Source organism: Phanerochaete carnosa (genome assembly GCF_000300595.1).
Source record: "Phanerochaete carnosa HHB-10118-sp unplaced genomic scaffold PHACAscaffold_8, whole genome shotgun sequence".
Classification (NCBI taxonomy): domain Eukaryota; kingdom Fungi; phylum Basidiomycota; class Agaricomycetes; order Polyporales; family Phanerochaetaceae; genus Phanerochaete; species Phanerochaete carnosa.
In genome coordinates, this window is record NW_006767635.1 from 828,365 (window position 1) to 852,448 (window position 24,084).

The window sequence follows — 24,084 nt, forward strand, 5'->3', positions numbered from 1 at the left end:
GTGGAAGGTTTGACCTGTTCAAGACGCGTAAGGAATATCGGAGGCCGCCGAAGAAGCAGCTACAGGCGCAGATGGCTAGGCATCGACTTCGGTGATCGCGACAGTCAGCTGTAACAAGCCAACCAGAACATTTATCTTTGCCCTTCCCAATCCTTGGCAGGGCTTATCGCGGCCTCCTACGTGAAGCCAGGGCTCACCAAAATTCTGTGCTTAATGAGGTGGCTGAGGGTTGTTGGTCGTAAGCCGTCTCGGCCTGAAACAGTCCTACGATAAACAAGCCTGCGAGCCGCTAGCTAACATATTGAAGTCGTCAAAAATCTCGGAGGCACAGCTGACTTGAAGGACGTGGCATTGCGAGATGGACTCGTGTGAAACGAAAGTCAAAGACGGCCGACGTTTGGGACGCGAACGTGAGAACTTTAGGGCGCTCCGCGACGGCCGATGGCTGGCGCCTAGCGCACCTGGTCTCGAGCAGTGAACCTCGTGGTCATACGACTCAGCGGGAGTGTATTACTGTAAGTTCGCGTCTAGAGACTCTATACACATCTCTAAACGAAGAAAATTAGACTGTTACTAGAATCTTAGGCTTGACTGCCCTGGTTCGGTGTGCTGAGCCGTGAGAACGGTCACGCACAAGCTATGTCGTCTCCTGGGGTCATTTCCTTGACATTGGAAACCGCTGTCTTATTTGCATTGAGGTAAGCTCAGCCCTTATTTTGAAGAAATATTTCCATACTTACGACGGTATCACAGAGCAGCGATCTTTCTCTCTGCCCGGAGGTATCTGCTGCGCAGCCTCTACCACGACTTGCAGGGCCTATCCGCCGAGACAGAACCTCTGAATCCCGTAGCACAAGATGATGTAGAGTTAGACACGCTTCCAACTCCATCGACTGCGGGGCTCGCCCCAAAGGAGCATGCGCTCGTGCCTCGGAAACGTGCGCTGCACTCGACCATCTCTCGCGCAATCTTTGCGCTGTGCTTTTCCGAAAGCTTAACGCTGTTCATCCTTCTCATGTGTCAAGCTTTGGATGTTTTTCACTCGCGGTTCGTTCTGATTGCCTGCGCTTTGTTTCGGCTGATTCAGATCTGTCCTCAGAACACGATTGTTGAATTGGCAGATATCCCTCTGCACATTACTTGCCTCAATTGTACTCTTCATCCCGTTCTCATACAGTTTAGTCTTGAGCTATCGCTCAGCATCAGGTGATTATGCAGAGCACGCATCCTTTTGAGCCTCGGTTGACATGCCTTAGGTCTCCAGGGTCTACAAAGGCCTACCCTTCCTCGTTTAGGACTGTACGCGGTCCCAATTGGCGTCTTCTTGTTTCTTCTGTCCTTTATTCCAGTACCTGCGGGTGCTGCATCGCATGGGATCGTGGCCACGGTGCTCGCTCGTCTGACAGCGGCTGGAACTGTCATCCTAGGTGCGCTATCCGGATTTGGAGCCATAGACAATGCCTGTCGCTATCTTCCATGGTTCTCGCGCAAAGGGTAAGATTTAGCCCAGCTGAAGAGCCAGCGGTCTCATGACTGACTTTTGACACAGCAAGGCACCTTCAGGCGAGGATATTCTTGTCGCAGAAGAAGGCCTTTCACGTGTACGCAATGATTTGATTGAGCGAAGACACTCTATTGAGCGTATGCAGTCTGAACAGGTAGGCTATGCTCACTCGCAATTCATTGTATATTGACGCAGATGAACAGCCCAAAGCAGATGCATCCTGGTTCTCCAAGGTCACTTCCAGCCTGAGCGGAAGCTCTGGTACGCGCCTGTCAAGACTAAGTATATCACACCGCCCTAATGCAGCCGATGGCAGATATATCTAGTGCGACCCAAGAGCTAGCGGGGCTCGAAGCATTGGAATACCACATGGCGCGGAATCTTGAGGCACTCAAGGAGCAGCAGCGCAAGGCAGAGTATTCTCAGACCGTCAGCGGGCGGCTGATCAACTGGGGTGGGTGCTTCTTCGCGATGTACTGTGTGTACCGCATCATCGTCGTGCGTGCCCCCCTCTCTTCACTCACCAGCACCGGTCCTGAACCCTCGCAACGAAGGCAATCTTCAACCTTGTCCTTCCGCGGCGCCCGCGCGCCTCGCCGTCTGATACGGGGCGGCGCACGACCGACGTCATCACCGTTTGCCTCGCGTACCTGCTCTCGCTTATCCCGGCCGTGCACGTCGACGCGGACGGTATTGCGATGCTTGCGCGGCAGATCAGCCTCGCGCTCGTCGGCGTGATCATCCTGAGCAGCATCCGCATGGTCCTCCGCGGCGTCGCGCGCGCACTGCGCGTGACGAGCCGCAACCTCGGCGCGAGCCTCATGCTCCTCATGCTCGCGCAGCTCATGGTGCGTTTGCGTTTCTGTGTGACACATTAGCCGATGTCGATGCGCGCCGCTGACGAGAGCGCAACAGGGCATCTACCTCCTGACGACGCTCATCCAGCTCCGCACGTCCTTCCCCCCGCCGCCTTCGCACCCCGACACCGAGGCGGATGTTGGAGTTGTGAACCTCTTCTCGACGCTACCCGAACACCAAGTCTTCGGCGCGCTCTTCGACAGCTCGCTCCTTATCATGGCGGGCGTGAGCGCAGTTGTGCGGTGGTTTTCGCACAGGATAAACAGCGTCGGAATCGTAGACTCATAGACTGAATGTACAAGTTATAATGCCCGCCGGCGTCGTCCAAGGATATATCTTCCGATTCTTTTTGCTTTTGATTGCTACATTATACAGACACAGCACAAGATGATCTAAGGAGACACAGTAGAGCAATGGATACAACTCTCGTCAGCATGTCGTCACAGGTGGAACTTTTACTTGAACTGCGGGCGGTTGTCAGCAACTGAGAAGAACAGTGACAGCTGTGGGCACTTACGTTCTTGCCATCAACCCACTTCTTGCCGCCGATCTCGAGGTCCCAGGCAAGAGCAGCCTCGAAGAAAGCCTTGTCCTCGGCGTTCTCGAGGTCGAGCTTCTTGTATTCGTACGACTCATAGTCGGGAGCAGCGTCGACGACCGGCTTGATGTCCTGGCCACGGCCGATGAGGACACCGGCGATGATGGAGTCGTTCGTCTGGCCGAGGACACCCACTGAGCCGAAGAGGTACTTGCGGGACGCCTCGAGGCGGTTGAAGAAGCCGCCGATCTGGTTCGAGGACATGAAGGTCTGAGTCAGCTCGTTGTTGTACTTGAAGTCGACGCGCCAGATGGAGAAGCCCTCCTTGTCGAAGCTTTGGAATGAAGGTCAGCATGGCACTAAGCTGCGCCCAGACGAAGACTCACTTCTGGTAGAACCACTCAATGGAGCCGTTAGGGCCACGAGTGTCCTTGTTGGAGTAGGCACGTTTCCAGTCCTCAAGGTTGAAGTTCGACTTGGGGAGGAAATCGAGCGGGTTCTTGGCCTTGGGCTCCTCCTTGGGAACGAGATCGTCATCGTCATCGTCGTCATCATCCTTCTTCGCGGGCTTCTTCTCCGCCTTGGGCTTCTCGGCAGCGGGCTTAGCCTCCTTCTTCTCCTTAGGTGGAGGAATGAACTGGAGCGCCTTCTCGCAGAAATCAAGCGGGCCATAGATCTCCTTCAGGGCAGGGTGATTGACGATCGTCTCGACGTGACGGATGACGTTGGGGACTTGCGGTCGGAGCTCTGCATCGAGGATCACGGGGGCGGCGCGGAAGACGACAGATGCAAGGGCGAGGTCGGCAAGAGTGATACGCTCAGTGACGAGGTAGGTGCGGGTCGTGAGGTGCTGCTCAACGGTCTTAAGGCCACGGATAGCACGCTCGGTGAAGGTCTGGTGGACGGGCTTCGAATAGGGGATGACGCCGCGACAGAGCTGGTTGATGAGACCAACGTAGTCACCAATCTCATGGTCGGCAACGGAGACCCACTGCTCAACAAGGGCAGCTACCTTGGGATCGGGGGGGAGGAGAGTGGAATTGGGAGCAAGAGAAGCGACTGGTGAGGGAGAGACGAATCAGTAAAAGCTCGAGATCGATGTCTTTGGCGAGTCAGAATCTGGTTAAAGTCTCGACATGGATGTTAAGACAGGGATAACTGATGTGATTATCTTTTCATCTCGCTCGCCAGGGCAGGGGGTTTTAGAGGCCGGTCGAACATTGACTCACTGTAACGGGAGATGGCAGTGGTCTCGAAAATCCTGAACCCATCAGCACCATCCAGGGCGGGAATCTTGCCGTGGGGGAACTTGGACAAGAACTCTGGCTTTTTGTTGTCCTGGAAGTGAACGTAGCTCTCAGGCAGGTCGACCTTCAGACCTGCGAGCGCGGCAGCAGCGCGAACCTGAGGGGCAACCGTCACATTTTCCGGCTGAACAAGCCGCACCGTCGAATGGCATACTTACGCGCTTGCCCTGAGCTTGCCCTGGGATGGTGTAAAGCGTACCGAGCGACATTTTGAGGAGGAGGTGATGGTCGACGAGGAGAAAGCTTTTCGAATTTTTTGATGTTATCATTTCCATCGCCAATGCAGGCGCTTACTATACCACGTGGAGTTGACCCCATCGTTGATCTGATATCATGACCCTCCCGTACGAGTTACGAGTCTTCGACGGCAGCGGACGCGAACAACACAGAAATGTGGTGAAATAGAGACGAAAAAAGCAGGGACAAAAAATAACGGTGATAGATGCTCGAGTACAAGGAAGTCATGGCGAGGTGCACCGGCTGAACGGTGGCCATGGGCGAATGATCCAAGACTTGAACCAATGCTGAAATGCGTGTCAGCGGAAGGACATCGCTCGGAGGTAACTGAGACGTGCGGAATAGTGATAAGTTGAAGAGTGTCGTGGCCAAACTGTTTCGGAGTCCGCAAAACGAGAGCTCGCAGGGTCCAAGACGACCTCTGTTGCATCATGGGGTGAGTTTTCGGCTGGAAACAGCGCTGTTTCTCCCCACTTGGGCAACGTCACACCGCGGTGCAATTTTCGGCGTAGATGCACAGACCGAGACTATGCACCGTGTTTTTGTGACCTGCCCGGCTTTCCAGCATTCACGAGACGAAGCACGAGACTCCGTAAGGCGACGTCCGAGCTACTGTTCCTTCAAATTAGAGCTGAGATGAGCATGCGTACAGTTGACGAGAGCGAAGTAGGCCGTTGACTCGCGGCTGCACGGATGCCCAAGTCTTCAGGAGGGGATACATGCCGTACAAAGACGCGAACGGAGTAGCGTACGGGCGCAACTATTGGCTAAAGGCAGTGACGACCATGGCTGAATGGAGTGCAATGGATTGCAATGAGAAAGATCAGTCACGACGAATTCATCAGAGAGGATAGCCAGGGGGGTCGGCTCGTTGAACAAGTTGGAACGCACCTGCAAAGTTACCAAAATCTGGCAGCACCAGGCATGCCCGGTATACGGTATCGATATATCAATGAATAGTGTCCCCCTTCCCCCAAATGACTAGGATGCGCGTACCAAGCGAGCCTGGCGCATGTGGAGGAACAGTGGCGGGCCTTGGCAGACCTGTCAGGTCTCGCTTCGCGTGCACGAAATCCACTAGTGTCCGTCATAGGATCGCATGCTTGACGCCGCTGCACACGTCGACGCTCTGTGTACCGTAACGGACACCATTCAAAGCTGTACAGCACTCGTTCGTAGACTAGAGCTGGAAAGAAATGGCACTGCATCTGGCTATTAATTGAAATGAGTTCCGACCCTCTCCGCAAAGTCATCGACGGTCGCGCAACTGAAGCCCGAAGCCTGAGGCCTCCGGCGATCGGAAAAAGCCGGGCAAATAGAATGATAGACAGTACTTACTGTAGCGATACGACCAACAGTTCAGGCCTCAGGCCTCAGGCCCTGTGACCTGTGACACTTGAAAGCTTGAAACCTGGTCAGTTCAGAGTTCAGAGACCTTTCGTGACCGTGACCTCGATTCGGTGACCCAACCGCGACTAAGGCGGGCGCAGGCCGCGTTGGGCAAGGCCGCCGTCGGGAGCACATGTGTATTAGGCCGAACTCTTGGGCTTAAGAAGGGTTCTCGCACCTTCGCCCGCGCGAGGACGAAGCGGTATATCCGGATATCTGTGAGTGCCGGGACTACTGCCCTGATGCGAGCATTACCCCGTGTATATTTCCAAGGAGCACGTTCTAACAGTGTACCTCCCTCTGGATATTCTCGTGCAGTGGATGACACATTGGTTGCCCTTGCCAAGGCTGTCCTAGGTGTTGACTGGCCTGATGATACGGACCGTGCACACGAAACTGACGAGGAGGAGGATATTTCTTGCAATATATGTAGTTCTAGGTGAGTAGTTCATGGGCCAATTGTGTGCTCCGAAGACAACATTGAGCTTGTGCGACGATCAAAATTCGGGAAAAAAAATGCCGAATATATTGAAAAGCGCCCGAGTCACGCTAGTTCGCAGCCGGTTCATCGGCTTATCGTGACCGTGACCACCAGTTCAACCTCGGCCTGTTCAGAGGCTCCGTGACCGTGACCTGAACTTTTGGTCATATCGCTACAGTATGCCTGGTCTAGAACACTGAAGAAGAACCGTCCGCGGCAGCAGCGGCCTTGCTTAGTCTTGCTCAGTGCATTCAGAGACCGTGGGTGCAGGATGCACGAACCACGGGAGACCCCGTGGGAGCGAGCTGCCCCATCGGAGGGTTTCTCCGGAAATCGGCTATTGAGAAGCAGAGACCTCGGAAACCGCTGACCGCGAGAACCTGAGCTAGCGGTGTCGGTGGCTGGCTCCAGCCGCAGAATTGGTTTTGAGAAGATGTATGTCAGCAAAATAAGCACTCATTTTCTTTTGCTCATAGAGCCACAGGCCAGAACAGCTGGGGTTCTCGGTGGAATTATCCCGGACATATGCATGCAGCGCTTGGACATGCAGGCATGGTATTCTAGAACTGTTGTTTGAGACAGTCTATGGCCAGAGAATGGTCACGTAAACTCGTTAGAAACCATATGCACGGCAACGGGTGAGTGCGGCATCGATCCAGGATAGAGAACTGAAAGCTTTGAAGGAAACTGATAGGAATCTCTCGAAAAGTAAATACCAAGGGGCAGACCCGGAAGATACGTCTGACAAAGAAATAGAGGGACATAAAAACTGAGATCTGAGATAGAGGTGGTACAGAAAGGCCCGAACGGCGGGGCATAGACTGGAGAAGGGGGCGGGGGCGTGATGATAGTGGAAACTTGGGTGATACCAACAGGAAGTCGGAGCAGGGATCGAGGAGGGAAGACGAGAGCACAGAGAAGACACCGTGATTGAAAAAGACGGAGGTAGAAAGGAAGAAAGGTGGACGAGCAAAAGATGGTGCGCAGCTGAGGGCGACAGCGAAGCCACGAAGGCAGACTGGATAAAATGTTTGATTAGACATCACAAAAGGATAGAAAGAAACGGGCGAAGCCGGGTGAGCTGTATGTACCATGAGTGTCTGTCGCAGGCACCCAAACAAGGCCGAGCGTCCAGGCACGGTGACCGCGGATATTCTATTCATGCGCCAGCCTACGCTCTTCCCACGCCGATTTTTTCCCTCGCCGAAAAGGGATGCAAAATGCCCGTGGCGTCAAAGCGCAGTCAACTCTGAGAAAGGTATCTCTCAGCAGATTGACGAGACGGCTGTACTAAGCTCGCTACCCATACCCACTGATAGATATTCGAGTATTCCAAACATGGCTGAAAATTACACCTTCTGTAGGTACAGTTTCCACTAAGGGGCTGTCGTCCGGCGGAAAGCACTCTTGTTGAAGCAGAACTATGGTGACCATGAATTCCGTAAAGGAGAACGGTGGATGATGGCCTGTCAGTTCGGCTTGCCATTCATACCGTTGCCATCAGATTGGCTGACCTGCATCCGATGCAGAAACAGTTCTTCTGGTCTGCGAGCACGTTGGGTGGCTTGACATCGGAAGGTACGTATCATGACTCCGGTCCTCGTCGGCATCTGTGCAGCGTGCTCACATCTTTAATTCTCGTGGCGATAGCGCTTGAAGCTTAAAGCCATGAGTATGTGAGGTGTTCAAGGCATCTACAGGGGTATCGTCTGCACGACGACTGTGTCCAACTTGAAATGCAGGACGGCGCCAGGAAGTGTGTACTCGATTGCTTCCGAGTAATCAGGAACATATGCATTCGGGCTGTCATAGACGGCCGATCACGAGCGAGCGTCATTCAGATGCCGCATGCTATGCTGCTTTCCGGGGTGGGGATCGCCAAAAGTTTGGATACCCTCGGGAACTGCGGTTTTAAGCACAGCTTATTCACACACGCTCTGCCCCTGCCGCCGTTTGCTGCAGTACCAACATACGTGCAAGCCCACGCACCGTCAAGCAGCATGAGGTTCAAGTCTTGCTGAATGCCAAGTGCTTCCTAGAACTTGATCTTTTCCAACTAGCCTTCTGTCAGCACCCTTCTCATTCACACAGCAATGTAAGCATTGACATGTTGTACATTGGTCCGACGATAACGACTCCATGCTACGAGGTCATCTGGCATAGTGCCAAGGAGGCTCGCGGACACGGACCTCGATGTCCATGCTGACTTCTCTGCTAAGACCACCGCCGCCGCTCCTTCCATTCAAGCGACTGTTGACTACTGATGCCACGCCGAGCACACTGGGCATGCATAAAAGCGCACAGCAGTGCACTTACATTTCCGGTACCAGCAGCTTGACCATCTCATCTCAGCTGTGCTCTCCCGCCATGCGCGCCCGTTGGTCTATTCTTCTCTTTTGTGCCTCCGCTGCCCAGCTGGCCTGCTCGTCGCCTCTCTCCGAAGCGGAGCAGGTGCGAGCCGAGGCTCCCTCGTCTGTGGTAAGGTCTCCATTGCACCTTGCTCGCCGTCGCGAGTCGGGGTATCAGCCTCGCCACCTGCGGCCGGAAGAGTTCGTCGTTGCTCCTGTAGACGACGACGAGCCACACATGGGCAAGCGTGATGGCGTCACCGCGCCCGATATCGGGCAAATGGCGACCTTCACCACGGAGAACCCTGAGCCTACGCGCCTTGGCACAGGCTTCAAGTTCCTTGGTAACAGCAATCACGAAATCGACAAGCAGAATGTCGACAATCTCGCTCCACCCACCACCGACCAAGGTATGGCGCCCGCGCCCTTTACTTGGTACATGACCCTGACTGACATCTGATCCCAGGGAGTATCGTGAACTTGAAGTGGAGCATGTCGCTCTCGCACACTCGCCTGTTGAATGGTGGGTGGGTGCGGGAGCAGACTATTACTGACCTGCCGCCTTGTGAGCTTGGCTCTCATTTAATTCTTGCTATTTGATTCAAATTCAAACAGCAAAGGACTTCACCGCGGCAGAAATTGCCATAGCACCCAATGCCTACCGCGAGCTGTGAGTATATATATATTCATTGATAATCACCTGCTAAAATCTCCGTCTCAGTCATTGGCACCGTGTGCCGGAGTGGGGGTATGTCCTTGGCGGGAACGGACGTCTTACAGCCATCGACGAGGACGGCAAATTCTTCATTTCGGACATTCGTGGGCCCACTAACACCAGCGACCCAGATATTTATTAGTGAGTCGCGTCTTTACATGGTCAATATCAAGTATATTTATCTCTATTACAGCTTTCCTTCAGGCGTACCCCACAGTATCCAAGCTCTTGATGAGGGTCTCGAGCTCCTGCTAGTCTTCCCCGACGGCAACTTCGACGCACTCGGCACGACATTCATGCTCTCTGACTGGTTCGCACGCACGCCACTAGATGTGCTCGCGAAGAACCTCGGGATCAGCGACATAAGTATCCTGAGCAAGATCCCCCAGAAGGACCCGTACCTCCTGCAGAGCACCAAGCCGCCGCCGCCTCTCGGACACGCCAGCGATGAGGCCGTAACAAGCCCGCAGGGAACGATCGACCCGTCGCGCTACGTCTTCCGTCTCGCCGACCAAAACGAGACCATCGCTGCCGGAGGTGGAGGATGGTTCAAAATCCAAGACTCTGTGACCAACTTCCCCGTGTCTCAGCAAACCGCCAGCGCACTGGTACATGTGGAGCCGAATGGCCTGCGCGAGATGCACTGGAACAACAATGACGGTGCGTCCGTCTTCCACAACCTCGTATCCGGTTGCTGACTTGTTCTATCAGAATGGCTGTACATCATCAGCGGTACGGCTCGTGCCACCGCCTTCGGAGGCTCCAGCTCCTCGCGTACCTTCGACTTCCAAGTAAGCGGCTCGTCATCACCTTCCATCATTCATGTATTGAGCCAAAACGTGTAGCCCGGCGACACCGCGGTGTTTCCCGCCAGCTACGGCCACTACGTCGAGAACACGTCGCCGACTGAGCCGCTCATCTACCTCGAGCTATTCAAGGCCCCGAAGTTTATAGATTTCAGTGCGACCCAATGGCTCGCCCTTACGCCGCCGCAAATTGTCGCTGATTTGCTCAATATCTCGACTGAGGTCGTAGAGGGCTTCATGAAAGTGAAACCGGGGATTATCGCCTAGACATTGCACTCCCTTGATTTTCCTGGAAAATCTGGTTTAATGACCTTTTCGACACAATAATATACCCCTTTCGGCTGTTTTACAGGTTCCGCATTAGCTTGCCTTCGGCGTATCTGTAGTACGGCTAACATCTCTGTATACAATAAACTAAATTTCTGCCTCGCCTTCGTCACCATCTTCTGCCGCCGCCGCCGCCGCCGCCGCCGCCGCCGCCATCCTCTTCTCCCCTACTTCCGGGCGGTGTCAAGGGCCTTCATGCCTGTCCACTTCCAATGCCCGCTATCCTGCGGTGAAATGACTGCATCACATGAGTGCCCGTCTCAGTATTTTGGCACGGTGGCGGCAGTTGGCGACTGAGCGCTCCGATAATTCTCACGGCTCGTCGCCGAAGCAAGCCCTGTTCAAAAACCTCAACCACTCGTTTTCCCGTATTCTCTGATTGTGCCCAGGAGATGTCCAAACGCGCACGAATTAGCTCACTCATTCGATGGCACGAGCATAAAGATATCTAAGTCTATCAAAAAATTATCTCCGGTTTTTCTCAGTACTAGTTCCATTGCCCAACCTTGCGTCCGAGTCTCCTACGGGAACAGTACCAACCTAGTCTACAAACACGTCGAACGGCTTGACCTTGAAAGGTATGTAGTTCTGTTACTAATTCATATAGCGCTGTTAAGCGTTCAATACTCGTAGCGATAGCAAGAGTCGAAGTCGTGCTTATAACACGTCTGGTGTACCATGTGTGGTCGTCACCAATACACGGCCTGCTCGGTGACCACCTCAAAGTGCCGTGCAGGGTCAGGCATCCTGTACCTGGCGGTCTCCAGAAATAGATGCCTCGGACGCCAGTAGCGTGTTCAAACGTTCGTGGGCGCCCGGTTTACAAGTGGGCATCATTCGAATTCCGAATACCCTTCTGCTATTCGGACTAGAGGTCAACAAAACTTTGTTTGCCCAGAGGGCCGCAAGCTCAAATGCGACCCGTTCAGTTGCACCTCATATCTGTCGTTACTGCAATGGCCATATACATGCAAGTCCGCGCACAGTAAAGCAGCACCAGGCACACACAGTATGTCCAAGTCCCAGCCTGAAGGGCTTCATAGTTTTGACCTTTGCCGACCAATGGTCTACCTGCGTCTTTCTCGCTCACACAGCGGTGTAAGTAATAGCATTATGCCATATGCGTCTTTCGATAACGACTCTAAATTACAGGATCATCTGGCGTGGTATCAAACAGGTCCGCCGATACGGACCTTGACGTCCACGTTGACTTCGCCGCTAAGGACTGCTGCAATCTTTTTGTCCAGTCAAGTGATCTGACTGTTAACACCATGCCTAGCCCACTAGACTGGTTTAAAAGCCCACCATGGGCGCGTTGACATCTTTAGCACCAGCAGCTCAGCTGTCCCACCCCAGCTACCTGCCTCTCGTCATGCACTCCCACTGGTCTATCCTCCTTTTCTTCATCTTCGCTGTCCAGCCGGCCTACACGTCGCCTCTCTCCGAAGCGGAGCAGGCACGAGAGGACGAGGCACCCGCGCCAGTGGTGAGGTCTCCGTTGCACCTTGCTTGCCGTCGCGAGTCGGGGTATCAGCCTCGCCACCTGCGACCAGAAGAGTTCGTTGTCGCGCCCGTAACCATGGACAAGCGTGACGGCGTCACCGCGCCCGATGCCGGGCAGATGGCGACCTTCACTGCGGGATATCCTGAACCCACGCGCCTTGGCACAGGCTTCAAGTTCCTCAGCAATAGCAACCACGAGCTCGACAAGCAGAACGTCGACAACGTCGCTCCACCCACTACCGATCAAGGTATTGCGCCTAAGCTTCTTGCGCAGCGCATGGACCTGACTGTTCTCTGGTTTCAGGGAGTATTGTGAACCTGAAGTGGAGCATGTCGCTCTCGCACACTCGTCTCTTGAATGGAGGGTGGGTGCGAGAGCAAACAGTTACCGACCTACCACCTTGTGAGTCCCTCGATGTACTATTGGCATCGCGCTGATGTCTGGATAGCGAAGGACTTCTCTGCGGCGGAAATTGCCATGGCACCGAATGCTTACCGTGAGCTGTGAGTATATATGTGAATCCAATAATCACTTGCTCCAACTTTCGTTCCAGTCATTGGCACCGCGTGGCTGAATGGGGCTATGTCCTTGGTGGAAACGGTCGTCTCACGGCCATTGACGAGGAAGGCAAATCCTTCATCTCGGACATTCGTGGTCCGACCAATATCAGCGATCCAGATATCTACTAGTGAGTTGCTAATTTCTTACCGTCCATTATATGCTCATGGTATCTTTTGTATCTTTCCGCCAGGCGTGCCCCACAGCATCCGGGCGCTTGGTGACGGCCTCGAGCTCCTGCTGGTTTTCACCGATGGCGACTTCGATGCACTTGGCACGACATTCATGCTTTCAGACTGGTTCGCGCGCACACCGTTAGAGGTGCTTGCGAAGAACCTCGGGATCGACGACATAAACATTCTGAGCAAGATCCCCCAGAAGGACCCGTACATCCTACCGAGTACCAAGGCGCCGCCGCCTCTCGGACATGCTGACGAGGAGGCCGTACCGAGCCCGCAAGGCACAATCGACCCGTCGCACTACATCTTCCGCCTTGCCGACCAAAACGAGACCGTCGCTCCTGGTGGAGGAGGATGGCTCAAGATTCAGGACTCTGTGATCAACTTCCCCGTGTCCAAGCTAGTTGCCAGTGCATTGGTATACGTAGAGCCCAATGGTCTACGCGAGATGCACTGGCACAACGACGATGGTGCATTCACCCTCTATGACGCGCTCTTGTCAGACTTCTGATTTGCTCCATCAGAATGGCTGTATATCATTAGCGGTACGGCTCGCGCGACTGCCTTCGGAGGCTGTAGTTCCTCGCGGACCTTCGACTTCCAAGTAAGCAGTTCGCTATCGCCTTCTCTTATCCATATGTTGATCCATCGCTGCCTAGCCTGGCGACACCGCGGTGTTCCCTGCTAGTTACGGACATTACGTGGAGAACACATCCCCGACCGAGCCGCTCGTCTACCTCGAAATGTTCAAGGCTCCAAAGTTCATCGATTTCAGCGCTACCCAATGGCTCGCCCTCACGCCGCCGCAAATTGTTGCTGATCTGCTCAACATTACGCTCGAGGTTGTAGAGGGCTTTATGAATGTAAAACCGCTGGTCATCGCCTAGGTATTTCATTCCCTTGATTTTTCTGCCAAGCCCTTAACGACTCGTTCGACCACACTTTGAGCATATTTTCCCCCATACCTGTTCCTACTATTTTCTGAGTCCTGCATTAGCTTGTCTTCGCGTAATAACGTCACACGAATACACATCTATGCTTGAGGACTTTCAAAGGCCGCGCAGTGGATACCGGGCATGGTACTCGAGGAGTCACCTCCATTTTATGTCATCGATCTAGGAAATAATCTAGTAACGTAATAATTCGCACCTAATTCTCAGTAGCTGTAGCACATACCCGTACGTATTATATACCCTACGGTGTACTGTACAATGGGATTCGCTATTAATTTTCCCCGGGTCGGCCTTGGGCAAGCGGATCTTGAGCGCTTGATCGCTGAGCGCGCGTCCCGAGAGGCTCCGAGACATTCTCACAGCGTGTCTTTCCTTCTCCCACTCGCTCGCGCTGACCTCCGACCCCTACTGGCCTTGCGTAAGTGCGTGTCGAACACATTGAACTCGACGTCCATGACGTCCGTCAGGAGAGAAGACGAGCTAGCCTTCTCTTCAGACGAACGTACTGCTCGTCTCGCTGCCTCTATAGCGTTCCTCACGGGGTCTGAGCTTTTCATAGCTGGCGTGATACATCTCGACGACGTTACGTGTCCGGCCCATCTCGGACTCTGGTGGCAGACAGGCAGGAGGTCTTCGTTTCACTAGATCTTTCCTCTTTTGGAGTGGAGTGCACGATCGAGGGTGAGAGTACTCTTCTTTCCAATTCTTGCATGCGCCGACCTCTATGTTGTTTTCAGCCTTCGAACAAGGGGAAAGCCAATTTGGAGCAACTCTAGGCCGCTCTTGTTTGCTCCCAAAAGGGGTGTTGTGACTTGCCCATGTTGGTCCAAGCAGTGGCCACCTGTGTGGCCTCTCCAAAAATGTAGTCGGAGCCTGAGCTTTCACCTCCCAGTGGCCTTCATAAGCAACGAATCTCCACAACGTAGCTCACAGCCAAACTCTGGATACAACACGTTCTCTCGAGCTCCAAAAGCCCCAGTGAAACTCGTCAAAAGTGAGTGGATGTGGCTCCCTCTCCGTACCTTTGACCGGCTCATTTGCTCTATATAGGGCGGGAATTTTCGGTGCCACAATTTATGCGAACAGCTTTTTTTTATTTTGACTCACTCACTGTAAGCTCGGGCCTCATTAAAAAGGGACATCCCTCGCATCCCCCAACTCTTCCCTGAACGCCCACCTTGCTCGTCTCAACAGCCTCAGCCATGGCACTGTCACCGATTAACACCTCCAACCAGAAGCGTGCTCGCCCGGAAGATCTGGAGCAGAATCACTACACTTTGGCTGGTGGACGTCGTATTTGGGTCCGCACGGACGAGCATACGCTCGAGGCCATGGAACATTTCGAAGACTGCGTGCCTACTTGGCCGTCTCCGCGATCTGCTACTCGACATGTCGATATAAACTACTACGACCGCTGCCCCATTCCTACTGTACATCCGTCACTCACCCTTCCCCAGGACACCGCGCCAGCGTACGATCCGCGAAGGATGTCTAGTGCAACGTCTCTTTCGCCTCCGCCTCCGCCTCTTCCTTCTGCACCAACGCACGAATCGCGGCCCGCCCGTCCTCGTCCTCAAGACTTCCGGCCAAGTTCAGGAATACGCCAGCATTCAGCTCCGCCGCTTCAGCGACGTCCCGCACCGGCAATGCAGATCGAGAAGTCCTGTCGCGGTAGGCCTCCTTTTCCCGCGCAGAAGCCTATGTACGAAGGCCCCAACACACTGAATGAAGAACGTCCTGTGCCGCCTGAAGATATACCTATGCCTCCCGACTGGCTCGTGAAGCGGCTCATGCAGCGCGGGGATCCGTTTCCTCAATATCGAGCGCCACCGGTGCCCGGACGACGTTTGCACGGGACGCGGGACCAATGTCTCAGTTACGCAGACGAAGAGAGACAACACGCTCCGCAGTACACCGCTCGCTGGACACGCGCCAAGCTAAAGGATGCACATCCGCGGAGCAGGAACACATCCCGCCGAAACTGTGCTTCTCCAGTTGAACATGACGAAGCATACGGTACCAAAGACGTCGAGAATATACCTCCACGTCGTGCTTCAGTGGCGGAGGAAGAAGACGACGATGGCTACGTTCCGCGATGGGAAGCGCTGTCTGGCGAAAGTCGAGCTCTATCATTAGAAACCGGGAAATGGAACACGCACCGGACAATGTCTACGCGGTGTTTGAATCAGATGCCTGTGGTGCCTACGAGCGAGTACAGAGACGAGCTTGCGTTCGAAGCTCAATCCGAGCAGGCCGATGCCACTTCCGCGCGGCTCGGAAGGGAGATCGAGAGCAAGCGCCTGGAACCGCAACATGAGGCGCTCATCACCTTTCGCCTCGAGTAAGCTTTTTGTTATTTCCCGTATACTTATTATTGACGACGTCTGCTTAGCAATCGTCAGCTTAAAGACATTTCTAAACGAGATGACCCTCGAAGAAAGCCGGTGCGAAGAAAACCACGTTGGACGAACCCCATCGCCGAGCAGGGCGTCGTCGCCGTGGGTACGATGGACTTCGAGATGCCGTGCCCGCTCCCAGGCTGCACTGAGGTCGTGCGAAGGTCGGCCGCGATACACCACGTACGGCGCATGCACCCGGAGCTCACGAAGCGGAAGGAGAGGGTGGCCTGCCCCAAGTGCACGCAAGCCCTGCAGGGCGAGAACTACACGAGGCACTACGTTGCGCACTTCCCGAGCTACGTGTGTCCGTATGGCTGCGGCGCGTCCCTCTCGCGCGTCACCGTCTCGGAGCGCAAAAGGCACTACTCCGGCTGCGGGATCCGGCTGCGAACGGGGCTGACCTGGGAAGAGGCGGACGCACTGGCGATGCAGAACGAGAGCCTGCCGGTGTCTAAGAAGACCAACAGAGAAGGTGGCAGCAGGACGATGAAGCAATACGTTGAGACGACGGAGGGGCCTGTGGCGGTGGAAGATCTCGAGGCCGAGTCTGAGGAAGAATGCTTGTCAACGTTCGTGAAGCGGAAACAGCGTCAATCGGCGCCTGCATCGGAGCCTGCACCGGAGGGTATTGTAGAGTCTGAATCCGATGTCGACGATAGTCAAGGTGATACTAGCGTCGAAATGAACGATGCGAAGACGTGAGCCTTGGATGGTAAGTACGCGTAAAGGGCCACGATTACCGGCAGGAGATTTGGACTCAATGTCTATACCGTTCCGACTACATACACTATGCTAAGCCACAAAATTTGTTATGGTTGCAATAATATTAATATCATTCGGAGTCGCAGAACCACACTCGAGGAACGAGCGACTGATGACTAACCACAGCATCGTAAGCAACTGGAGGCTAGCTCAAGGTACGATCAAAAATGCGCGTCGGCCCCGCCCGCCCAACCTCCAAAAGTTGGATCCGACTGGCACTGTGATCTGTTCGTAGTCCCCCCTCGTCCGCCTCGTAGCTAGTGCATGCGCATAAAGGAGGTGATATCTTCCCCTTCGAAATCATCCTGATCTGTCTCGCAGATGATTTGCGTTTGGACGCCGCTGTCAAAGGTAGGCACGCCAAGCGCATCACAGCCCGGGACTGAACTATCTGGCCTTTTTCAGTGTCCGTCAGGTACCAACCTGTCCAACGAGCTCAAGGGACGATCGAATTTTGGCGGACGCGTGTGGTGCTGGTATAAAGGCCGGTCTGCGCTTCGCTGTTCCCCCAGGCTCGAGGTTCCCCCGTCTTGCTCTTAGGCTCCCTGCCACCGCCATGCGTTCCTTCCACCACGCTCTCTCTTTTTCTCTCGTAGCACTGTCGCTCTTTCAGCTTTCGGACGCGTACGCCGTCGACGCGCGTGCGGGCAGCAACGCCCAGCGTTTGGCCCGCGGCCTGCCCCCCGTCTATCCCAAGAGGCTCTTTGACGTTCATCACAGTAAGCCCTGTCTCTCCTGTGGCGTCTTAAGCTTTCGGATTTGAGGCGAGGCGTCTTGCGCAGGGGCCGCGCGTGACGGCGTTCCTTCCGCACTTCCGACGTCCGCGACGAACCCCGCGACGACCACGAGCGCGGCGAGCAGCACCTCAGACACGTCGTCCCCGACCCTGTCGTCCTCGTCCTTCACGTCCACGTCCGGCTCTACCTCTTCGTCGAGCTCCAACCCTTCTTCCAGCTCGAGCTCTTCTAGCTCCTCAGTTTCTAGCAGTTCATCCTCTTCGTCGAGCTCTTCCTCCTCTTCAAGCTCCTCCTCAACTTCCACCACGCCTACTCCCACGTAAGTGCCGCCTTTTGTATTTTTGGCTCTTCTGAAGACCCTTCTCTCAGACTTCCTGCCCCCGGCTCGACGTAAGTCTCCGCCTGAGGTGAAAGACATGCTGTATCTGATCATCGCCTGACAGTCAAACTGGCGTACTTGGTGTATATGCCGCCTCGACGGATCCTACAAAGCGTGACGCTGAGCCACTTGGATATCTCGGTGCCTACGGCTTGACCACGACTCTCGGAGACGGCTCCTCGGCATCCGATGCCTGGCGCTACACCTACGTCGAGCCGAGCCCGCTGGATGCCGTCGTCGAGCTGGGACACCCGGGCACGGTAGGTTCCACGATTGGTCGACGCGCTTTGTGGATTCTCAACGCTTTGTGACAGCCGTACCGCCTGACTGGTGTCGCCATCCGGAGTGGGCCGCAGGTTACGCTGGGACCTGGGTACGCGTCTCTTATCCCTTTCCAGGAAGCCAGGGGCTGATGGAAATGCCGCAATAGCAACCAGATCTACCTAGAGCTACAGAACTCGCGTGCCCACAGTAAGCGCTGCGATTCACTGCTCTGTTAGGTCCAGGCGCTGATCTCATTTGCCTCACAGCTCCCGCTGGTAGCGCGTCGTCCACCTACGTCTACGATACGTACGCCATTGGATACGTCCAAACCACTATCGTACGTGCTCACGCCACGCTTCCGGACGCTTCCACTAACAGAAGGAAACCTCACAGTTTAGCATTGATCCTGCAAGTGGGAAGATGACCGTCAAGTGGGTTAATCCCGATGGCTGTAAGTTCAACTATACATGGGTGTGCTTGTGCCCTGCTGACGATGGGGTCCTTAGCAACTCCCACGACCTACCTAGCGATGTCCGGTATGAACATCTATGTCACCGGCGATTTGAGCGCTCTTGCCAGTCAGCTTGGCACGACGCCCACTCCGGTGGTACGTGTCCCCTCTGGCTATCGCTGCTCTTGGTGCTAAATACTTGATGAATCCGTAGAACATTTACGTCAGCCTCTCGCATTGATTGACTTGAAGCCGGATCTCAGTACTAGGAAATTTGGCGGCAGGCTAGCAGGTTTTTGCCAGGCTTTCTGGCAGACAACAGTTGAAGGTGTCCTTTTTGAAACCACACTGCAATGCTTGGTACTACCTGCCCTGTAGGGTTGCCGTACCGTCATTATTATCGTGGATCTCTATCCTCGTCCCTATCCATAGACTATGATATCTATATAGCTCTTATACAATACATATCTGTTATATCTGCGCTAGACATAATAACTGTTTTTTGACCAATAGTCACGTGGTCGCCACCAAGTCCTCGGCACGGCGGCATTCCTCAGTTACTTCCGCTTTTGCTCTCCAACACTGTCCGCCAACGCGTCCTGGTACGCGCAAACAGCAAGTCCAGTCTCCCTCTATCTGTAAATTTGCACTGAAATTGCACAGAAAATGCCCCCGGGGCCCGCGTACAACTGGTGCTGCGTGGCACACAGCGTGCTCGAGGTCCTCGGGCACGCCGCGCAAATCCGCGCGACGCAGGCCGAGTTCGGTGCCACCCAGCTTCTGCGACGAGGAGCGCGTCATGTGCCACGGCGTGCAGGCACAGACGTCAAGGCGTCGTCCGCCCTCGTCCTGAAGGGGACGGCGCCAGCTCGTAGGCATGCTTCTGACATCCAGGTCCGGGACGCGCCGACGTCCGAGAACTCGGTGCGAGGCGCGGCCATGGACGCTTCTCTGGCCGATAAAATTGCGTACGTGCCTGTTCCTGGGGCTGCGAATGCACGGGAGGAGCTCCCGTGGATGGCTCCGGCACCCGCTTCGCATGAAAAGTTGCAGACCTCGCCGATAGTGAGACAGCATGCGCCCGAATTGTTGTCTACGGCTCGGATACCGAGCCCGTCAAGACTAGAGTCAGACGCCATACGGATAATGAAGCCTGTGATAAAACAAGCTGATAGCTCTCTTATTTCTCTTGTGACCTCTGTAGCAGCACAGAGCCAGCTCAGACCGCCGAGTCTTCAGTCACGATAGGTATCCCAGATGCACCCCTGGTAAGCCTTAGTCTCGTTTACAGCGCTTTTCTACGCGACTTATTGTCTTCAAGAATGTCACAGAACCTGTTACAATGAGGAAATTGCAGTCTTCGAAGGTCCCGTCGTCCCGCATAGGACGTCTCTTCCACTACGGAGGTCAGTTTACTCGCATTGCTTGTATCAATCTGCAGTTTAAATACACTAAGGTCTCGCCGCGTCCTTGGGTTATGGCGCCGCATCTGAGCTCATTCGACGCTCGACAGGCAACTCAGACCAGCACACGTCACTCATGATGACTGAGGGTAACGTCAAACGTCTGGTATCGAAGCTGACACAGATGCGTGGTGCTGCTCTCAAGCTAGGCCAGTTCATGAGCATACAGGGTATGCAACCTATCAGACCACAAGCCACTGGGGAATGTGGAACTCACTGCTTGGAAAGACAGCCATGTCTTGCCTCCGGAAATAGAAGACATATTCAGGCGCGTGCAGGACAGTGCGCATTATATGCCTGACTGGCAGACGGAAGTAAGTGGAGGCCGTCTTCAGTATCGTCGCTTATCTGATTTTTCCTCGCAGGAAGTTATGAAGTCTTCCCTTGGTCCCTCTTGGATGAACCACTTTGCATCGTTCGACAGGACACCCTTCGCGGCGGCATCCATTGGTCAAGTACACTCCGCCGTCCTCGCAGCTGCATCCTCTCCTACTGGAAAGGAGGAGCCCGTGGCAGTGAAGATCCAGTTTCCGAACATCGTCAACTCCATCGAGAGCGACCTCGGCTACGTCAGGTTGTTGCTAACGGCAGGAAAGCTTTTGCCGAAGGGGTTCTTCTTGGACAAGACAATTGCAGTAATGCTCATAGGCGAACGTCTCTGAGATACGATTGCTGACTTGCGCTTGTCGGAAGGTCATGAAAGAAGAGCTCGCGGACGAATGTGACTATACGCGCGAAGCGTCTTTCCTGAAGAAGTTCGGCCAGCCATCATATCTGGGAAGTGACCGGCGATTCAAGGTGCCCTGGGTCTGGGAAGGCAGCACCGAGCGCGTGCTTGTTATGGAGATGGTCGATGGCGTCAGTGTTGGTGGGAACGTAATTGAGGGCATGCCACAGGAGGATCGCAATAAGGTACAGTCAATTCTGGTAAAAATAGAGCAGAATAATGCTGATTGGCGTGGCCATGAAGATTGCCACCGAATCATCGACCTCTGCCTGAAGGAGCTATTCGTGTTCAGGACGATGCAGACCGACCCCAACTGGACGAACTTCCTGTGGAGCAAAAGCACACGCAGAGTGAGACTGTCTCTTCTGTGCACCATACTCTTACTCATCCCCTCTCCCAACAGATTGAACTTGTCGATTTCGGGGCCACGCGTGAATACTCGAAAGAGTTCATCGGCAGCTGGCTCCGACTCTTACAGGCTGCAGCGTCCGACGACCGGCAGGCCTGCATAGACCGGAGCCTGAAGGTCGGCTATCTTACCGGCGAAGAGAACGAGGTGCGCCTTCCACTGCTCCTGCTCCGTACGGCACGCTGACAGGCGCCCGCGCCAGCTCATGCTCGATGCACACGTCACGTCCATGTCCCTACTCGCGACGCCGTTCAAGGCGCACACGCCGCAGCCGTTCGCGTCCGGACCCCGCTCGAGCTGGGCGGACATCACGGCGCAAATCCGCGCACAGATCCCGGTTATGCTGCAGCATAGGCTGACGGCCCCGCCGAGGGAGACGTACAGCCTCAATCGATGCGTTTGTGGGTCGTACAGCTGAGGTATATTGTGCTGATGCGTAAATATGCAGGAAACTGAGTGGTGCATTCTTACTTGCAGCTCGTCTTGACGCAAGAGTGGACGCCAAGAAGCTTTGGGACGATGTTGTGAGACGGTATCGGTTCTAGGTTAGATGGCTCAGTCGTGTGTGCGATACATATGGCCGGGCATATTGATGTCAGTCCCCCTTTACTCTCTGCCGCGCTCCAGAGTGACCAGAGCTGAGGTGAGATATAGTTTTAGGACGCCAGCAGATGAGAGATGCGCTTCAGATTGCTTCGCTTACACTCGCTCTTCGGTCGCCCAGGGTTTGTTGAATAGAAATGCTAACTTTTTGTATTTCCGAGCATGGTCGTGAACGCCCAAGTGCCCATAATTTTGGCTCCTTCGTCCGGAACCATGGCATGCCCAGTACCCCTTCCTCATTTCGCCTCCTGCCAGAACGAAGTCGTCACGCTCTTGGGCTTCATGTACGTCTGCGTGTGCGTATGTATCAGAGGAGGTTGCCATGCTTCTGTACAACGCGCGGTACGGCGGCTCGCGCCCGCAAACTTGCTCGAGCTCTGCGCAATGCACTCTTGCCAGGTCGTACTCCGCGCAGAAAGTGAATCCCGCTGATCAGCCATGCGTTTGCTGACTCTATAGTGATCACGTTCTCGCAGATGCTAATTAGCAGGTTCCCGCGAAGGTGGCTGCGCACCATAACTCTCAGTCAAGGCGTGGCAAGTCCGCGTGTTCTAGTCATTAGTGCGAAAGTAATGACTCACTGGCGCGTTGTCCGCCGTCTCCGACCAAAGTTATACATCCTTGACATGTCAAATAATGTGCACTCTTGGGCCTAATACTCTCCCTACAATACAGTTTCAGGCAGTACAGGTCACCAGTCCCTGAGAGCTTCTAAATTGTTGTGAATGGAATCGCGCAGGGGGGGGGGATTCATGAGTAATCAAAGATAAAATTCCAAAGATATTCCTACGTGTTCTTATATAGCTTATCTACTTCCTAATATATTCAGTCCAATACCTAGTATGCTGAGGAAGCTGAGACTGAGGGAAACATAGCGGAGAACCAAAGGGCACCAGAGCTGAGTGCACTCTGCGCGCATCAAATCTAAATATGGAAAGAGGGTGATGTCATCATAGGGTGGTAGGTTTTAACAGTACTTCAGCTGGGCAACTAGGTCATGGCAAGGGGGGATGCCGCCGTAGGCGGCACGCTAGCAGCTCAGGGACCCGTGGGAAGCATTTGGCCAGGGTTGGTCAGGGTTGGCCAGGTTCCCATGGTCTCGGCAGAGATCTTGGGATGGAGATGTGAAGGGAATCCAAGCTGGTGGTTGATGAAGGATCACCATCAAAATGCAGAATCTCGCGTTGTGGAGGAGGATTCGACGTACAGGTCAGCGCTCAATATATGCGGGGCTTTACGTGTGGGGAGGAAACGGCCAATAACAAAACTCAATGTCTAAACACGTAACTAAGCTCAATGAATGATCTGATAAAACTCTTACTTAAATGCTCATGCCCGCACTCGTCACAGGCGAAACTTGTCTCACGCTCTTGCGAGTGTATTCTCGATGACTCTTAGGATGTGCCCGAAGCTCGGAGGGGCAGACTTTAGAGGTGAAGGTGGGGGAAAGGGGAGCTTGCTCCATTTGATGGCGGGAGGTTGCCTTTAATATACATGCGAGTGCTGCTCCGCTGCCATTGTTGTAAAGAAAAGGTTAGGATAAGAAAAGTAAGTAAAATAAAATGAGGCTTGGTATAAAGAAGATTCTAGAAGAATCCTAGAAGGTTACTTCTTGATAAAAGGCAATGGAGTTTGGTCTGAAGTTCTAAACTAAAAGCAAGAAGGGTATAGTATGGAATACTTAGATTTGGTTTTCCCAATCTTTTCTTTCCAGGGTTCACTGGGTTAGCCTTTCAACCAAGCTATCCTGGTGTTCGTGGGGAACTAATTCAAAGACCACCTACTAATCTGCTTGAGTACTCTAAAGCCTCACTTGCCTGTTTACAAGGGACTTTTAAGGAATCTTAGAAGATGGGCTGTAAGGAGGTTTGGTTAGTAGCTTAAGGACTAGCTACTTGGGTTAGTAGAATAGGGTTTTTAGATAAGTAAGATAAGAGGGTAACAAAGACAAGTTAATGTCTTGGTTAACTTAATAAGCTTTGGCTAGTAAGGACAATTTAATGTCCTTAGAGGATTTGTATAACTTGAAGCAGTCTGAAGCTTCCAATTTAGAGTTGAAGATCAAGAATAGAATTAATCTCTTTACTGCTAGTCTAATTACTGTAAGCTCTACAGGAGACGTACCACAGTCTCAAATAATGACGCCACTAGCTCTCGCAGTCTAGGGTTAGTCAAATAGTGAACTT

General features: G+C 53.9%; 10 protein-coding genes across 10 annotated transcripts; 8 read left to right on the forward strand and 2 right to left on the reverse strand.

The window, feature by feature from the left end:
- Positions 1-639: 639 nt before the first annotated feature.
- Positions 640-2,650, forward strand: PHACADRAFT_164382 (uncharacterized protein; the record flags this gene model as incomplete). Its single annotated transcript, XM_007398731.1, has 9 exons — positions 640-698; positions 754-1,047; positions 1,100-1,206; positions 1,296-1,494; positions 1,550-1,658; positions 1,708-1,765; positions 1,821-2,002; positions 2,059-2,352; positions 2,420-2,650. 9 exons carry the CDS (start codon positions 640-642, stop codon positions 2,648-2,650), a joined length of 1,533 nt encoding a protein of 510 aa, XP_007398793.1.
- Positions 2,651-2,681: 31 nt separating this feature from the next.
- On the reverse strand, positions 2,682-4,431 carry PHACADRAFT_260849 (uncharacterized protein). Its single transcript, XM_007398732.1, has 5 exons — positions 4,366-4,431; positions 4,130-4,304; positions 3,287-3,959; positions 2,880-3,234; positions 2,682-2,826 (listed from the first exon to the last, which is right to left on the reverse strand). Exons 1-5 carry the CDS (start codon positions 4,414-4,416, stop codon positions 2,818-2,820), a joined length of 1,263 nt encoding a protein of 420 aa, XP_007398794.1. The 5' UTR covers positions 4,417-4,431; the 3' UTR covers positions 2,682-2,817.
- Positions 4,432-6,803: 2,372 nt separating this feature from the next.
- Positions 6,804-7,586, reverse strand: PHACADRAFT_260850 (uncharacterized protein). The gene has a single exon (XM_007398733.1). The coding sequence runs from the start codon at positions 7,355-7,357 to the stop codon at positions 6,875-6,877; it is 483 nt and encodes a 160-aa protein (XP_007398795.1). The 5' UTR covers positions 7,358-7,586; the 3' UTR covers positions 6,804-6,874.
- Positions 7,587-8,652: 1,066 nt separating this feature from the next.
- PHACADRAFT_260851 (uncharacterized protein) lies at positions 8,653-10,610 on the forward strand. The gene is made up of 7 exons (XM_007398734.1): positions 8,653-9,072; positions 9,129-9,227; positions 9,278-9,332; positions 9,384-9,518; positions 9,571-10,037; positions 10,089-10,168; positions 10,223-10,610. Exons 1-7 carry the CDS (start codon positions 8,682-8,684, stop codon positions 10,448-10,450), a joined length of 1,455 nt encoding a protein of 484 aa, XP_007398796.1. The 5' UTR covers positions 8,653-8,681; the 3' UTR covers positions 10,451-10,610.
- Positions 10,611-11,816: 1,206 nt separating this feature from the next.
- PHACADRAFT_30972 (uncharacterized protein) lies at positions 11,817-13,638 on the forward strand (the record flags this gene model as incomplete). Its single annotated transcript, XM_007398477.1, has 7 exons — positions 11,817-12,261; positions 12,318-12,416; positions 12,463-12,517; positions 12,568-12,702; positions 12,779-13,249; positions 13,295-13,355; positions 13,411-13,638. The coding sequence occupies 7 exons, from the start codon at positions 11,817-11,819 to the stop codon at positions 13,636-13,638; spliced, it is 1,494 nt and encodes a 497-aa protein (XP_007398539.1).
- Positions 13,639-14,096: 458 nt separating this feature from the next.
- Positions 14,097-14,391, forward strand: PHACADRAFT_260852 (uncharacterized protein). Its single transcript, XM_007398735.1, has one exon. It carries the CDS (start codon positions 14,158-14,160, stop codon positions 14,347-14,349), a length of 192 nt encoding a protein of 63 aa, XP_007398797.1. The 5' UTR covers positions 14,097-14,157; the 3' UTR covers positions 14,350-14,391.
- A 43-nt stretch (positions 14,392-14,434) lies between these two features.
- PHACADRAFT_260853 (uncharacterized protein) lies at positions 14,435-16,050 on the forward strand (the record flags this gene model as incomplete). Its single annotated transcript, XM_007398736.1, has 1 exon — positions 14,435-16,050. The coding sequence occupies exon 1, from the start codon at positions 14,907-14,909 to the stop codon at positions 16,047-16,049; it is 1,143 nt and encodes a 380-aa protein (XP_007398798.1). The 5' UTR covers positions 14,435-14,906.
- A 25-nt stretch (positions 16,051-16,075) lies between these two features.
- PHACADRAFT_260854 (uncharacterized protein) lies at positions 16,076-16,954 on the forward strand. The gene has a single exon (XM_007398737.1). It carries the CDS (start codon positions 16,212-16,214, stop codon positions 16,803-16,805), a length of 594 nt encoding a protein of 197 aa, XP_007398799.1. The 5' UTR covers positions 16,076-16,211; the 3' UTR covers positions 16,806-16,954.
- Positions 16,955-17,313: 359 nt separating this feature from the next.
- PHACADRAFT_260855 (uncharacterized protein) lies at positions 17,314-19,167 on the forward strand. The gene is made up of 10 exons (XM_007398738.1): positions 17,314-17,584; positions 17,648-17,921; positions 17,972-17,992; positions 18,046-18,241; positions 18,296-18,354; positions 18,412-18,452; positions 18,512-18,582; positions 18,639-18,696; positions 18,752-18,852; positions 18,911-19,167. Exons 1-10 carry the CDS (start codon positions 17,422-17,424, stop codon positions 18,935-18,937), a joined length of 1,011 nt encoding a protein of 336 aa, XP_007398800.1. The 5' UTR covers positions 17,314-17,421; the 3' UTR covers positions 18,938-19,167.
- Positions 19,168-19,358: 191 nt separating this feature from the next.
- Positions 19,359-22,124, forward strand: PHACADRAFT_149121 (uncharacterized protein). Its single transcript, XM_007398739.1, has 10 exons — positions 19,359-19,964; positions 20,018-20,152; positions 20,210-20,327; positions 20,386-20,473; positions 20,525-20,794; positions 20,853-21,236; positions 21,290-21,442; positions 21,498-21,714; positions 21,773-21,889; positions 21,950-22,124. The coding sequence occupies exons 3-8, from the start codon at positions 20,236-20,238 to the stop codon at positions 21,711-21,713; spliced, it is 1,203 nt and encodes a 400-aa protein (XP_007398801.1). The 5' UTR covers positions 19,359-19,964; positions 20,018-20,152; positions 20,210-20,235; the 3' UTR covers position 21,714; positions 21,773-21,889; positions 21,950-22,124.
- The last annotated feature ends 1,960 nt before the right edge of the window (positions 22,125-24,084 follow it).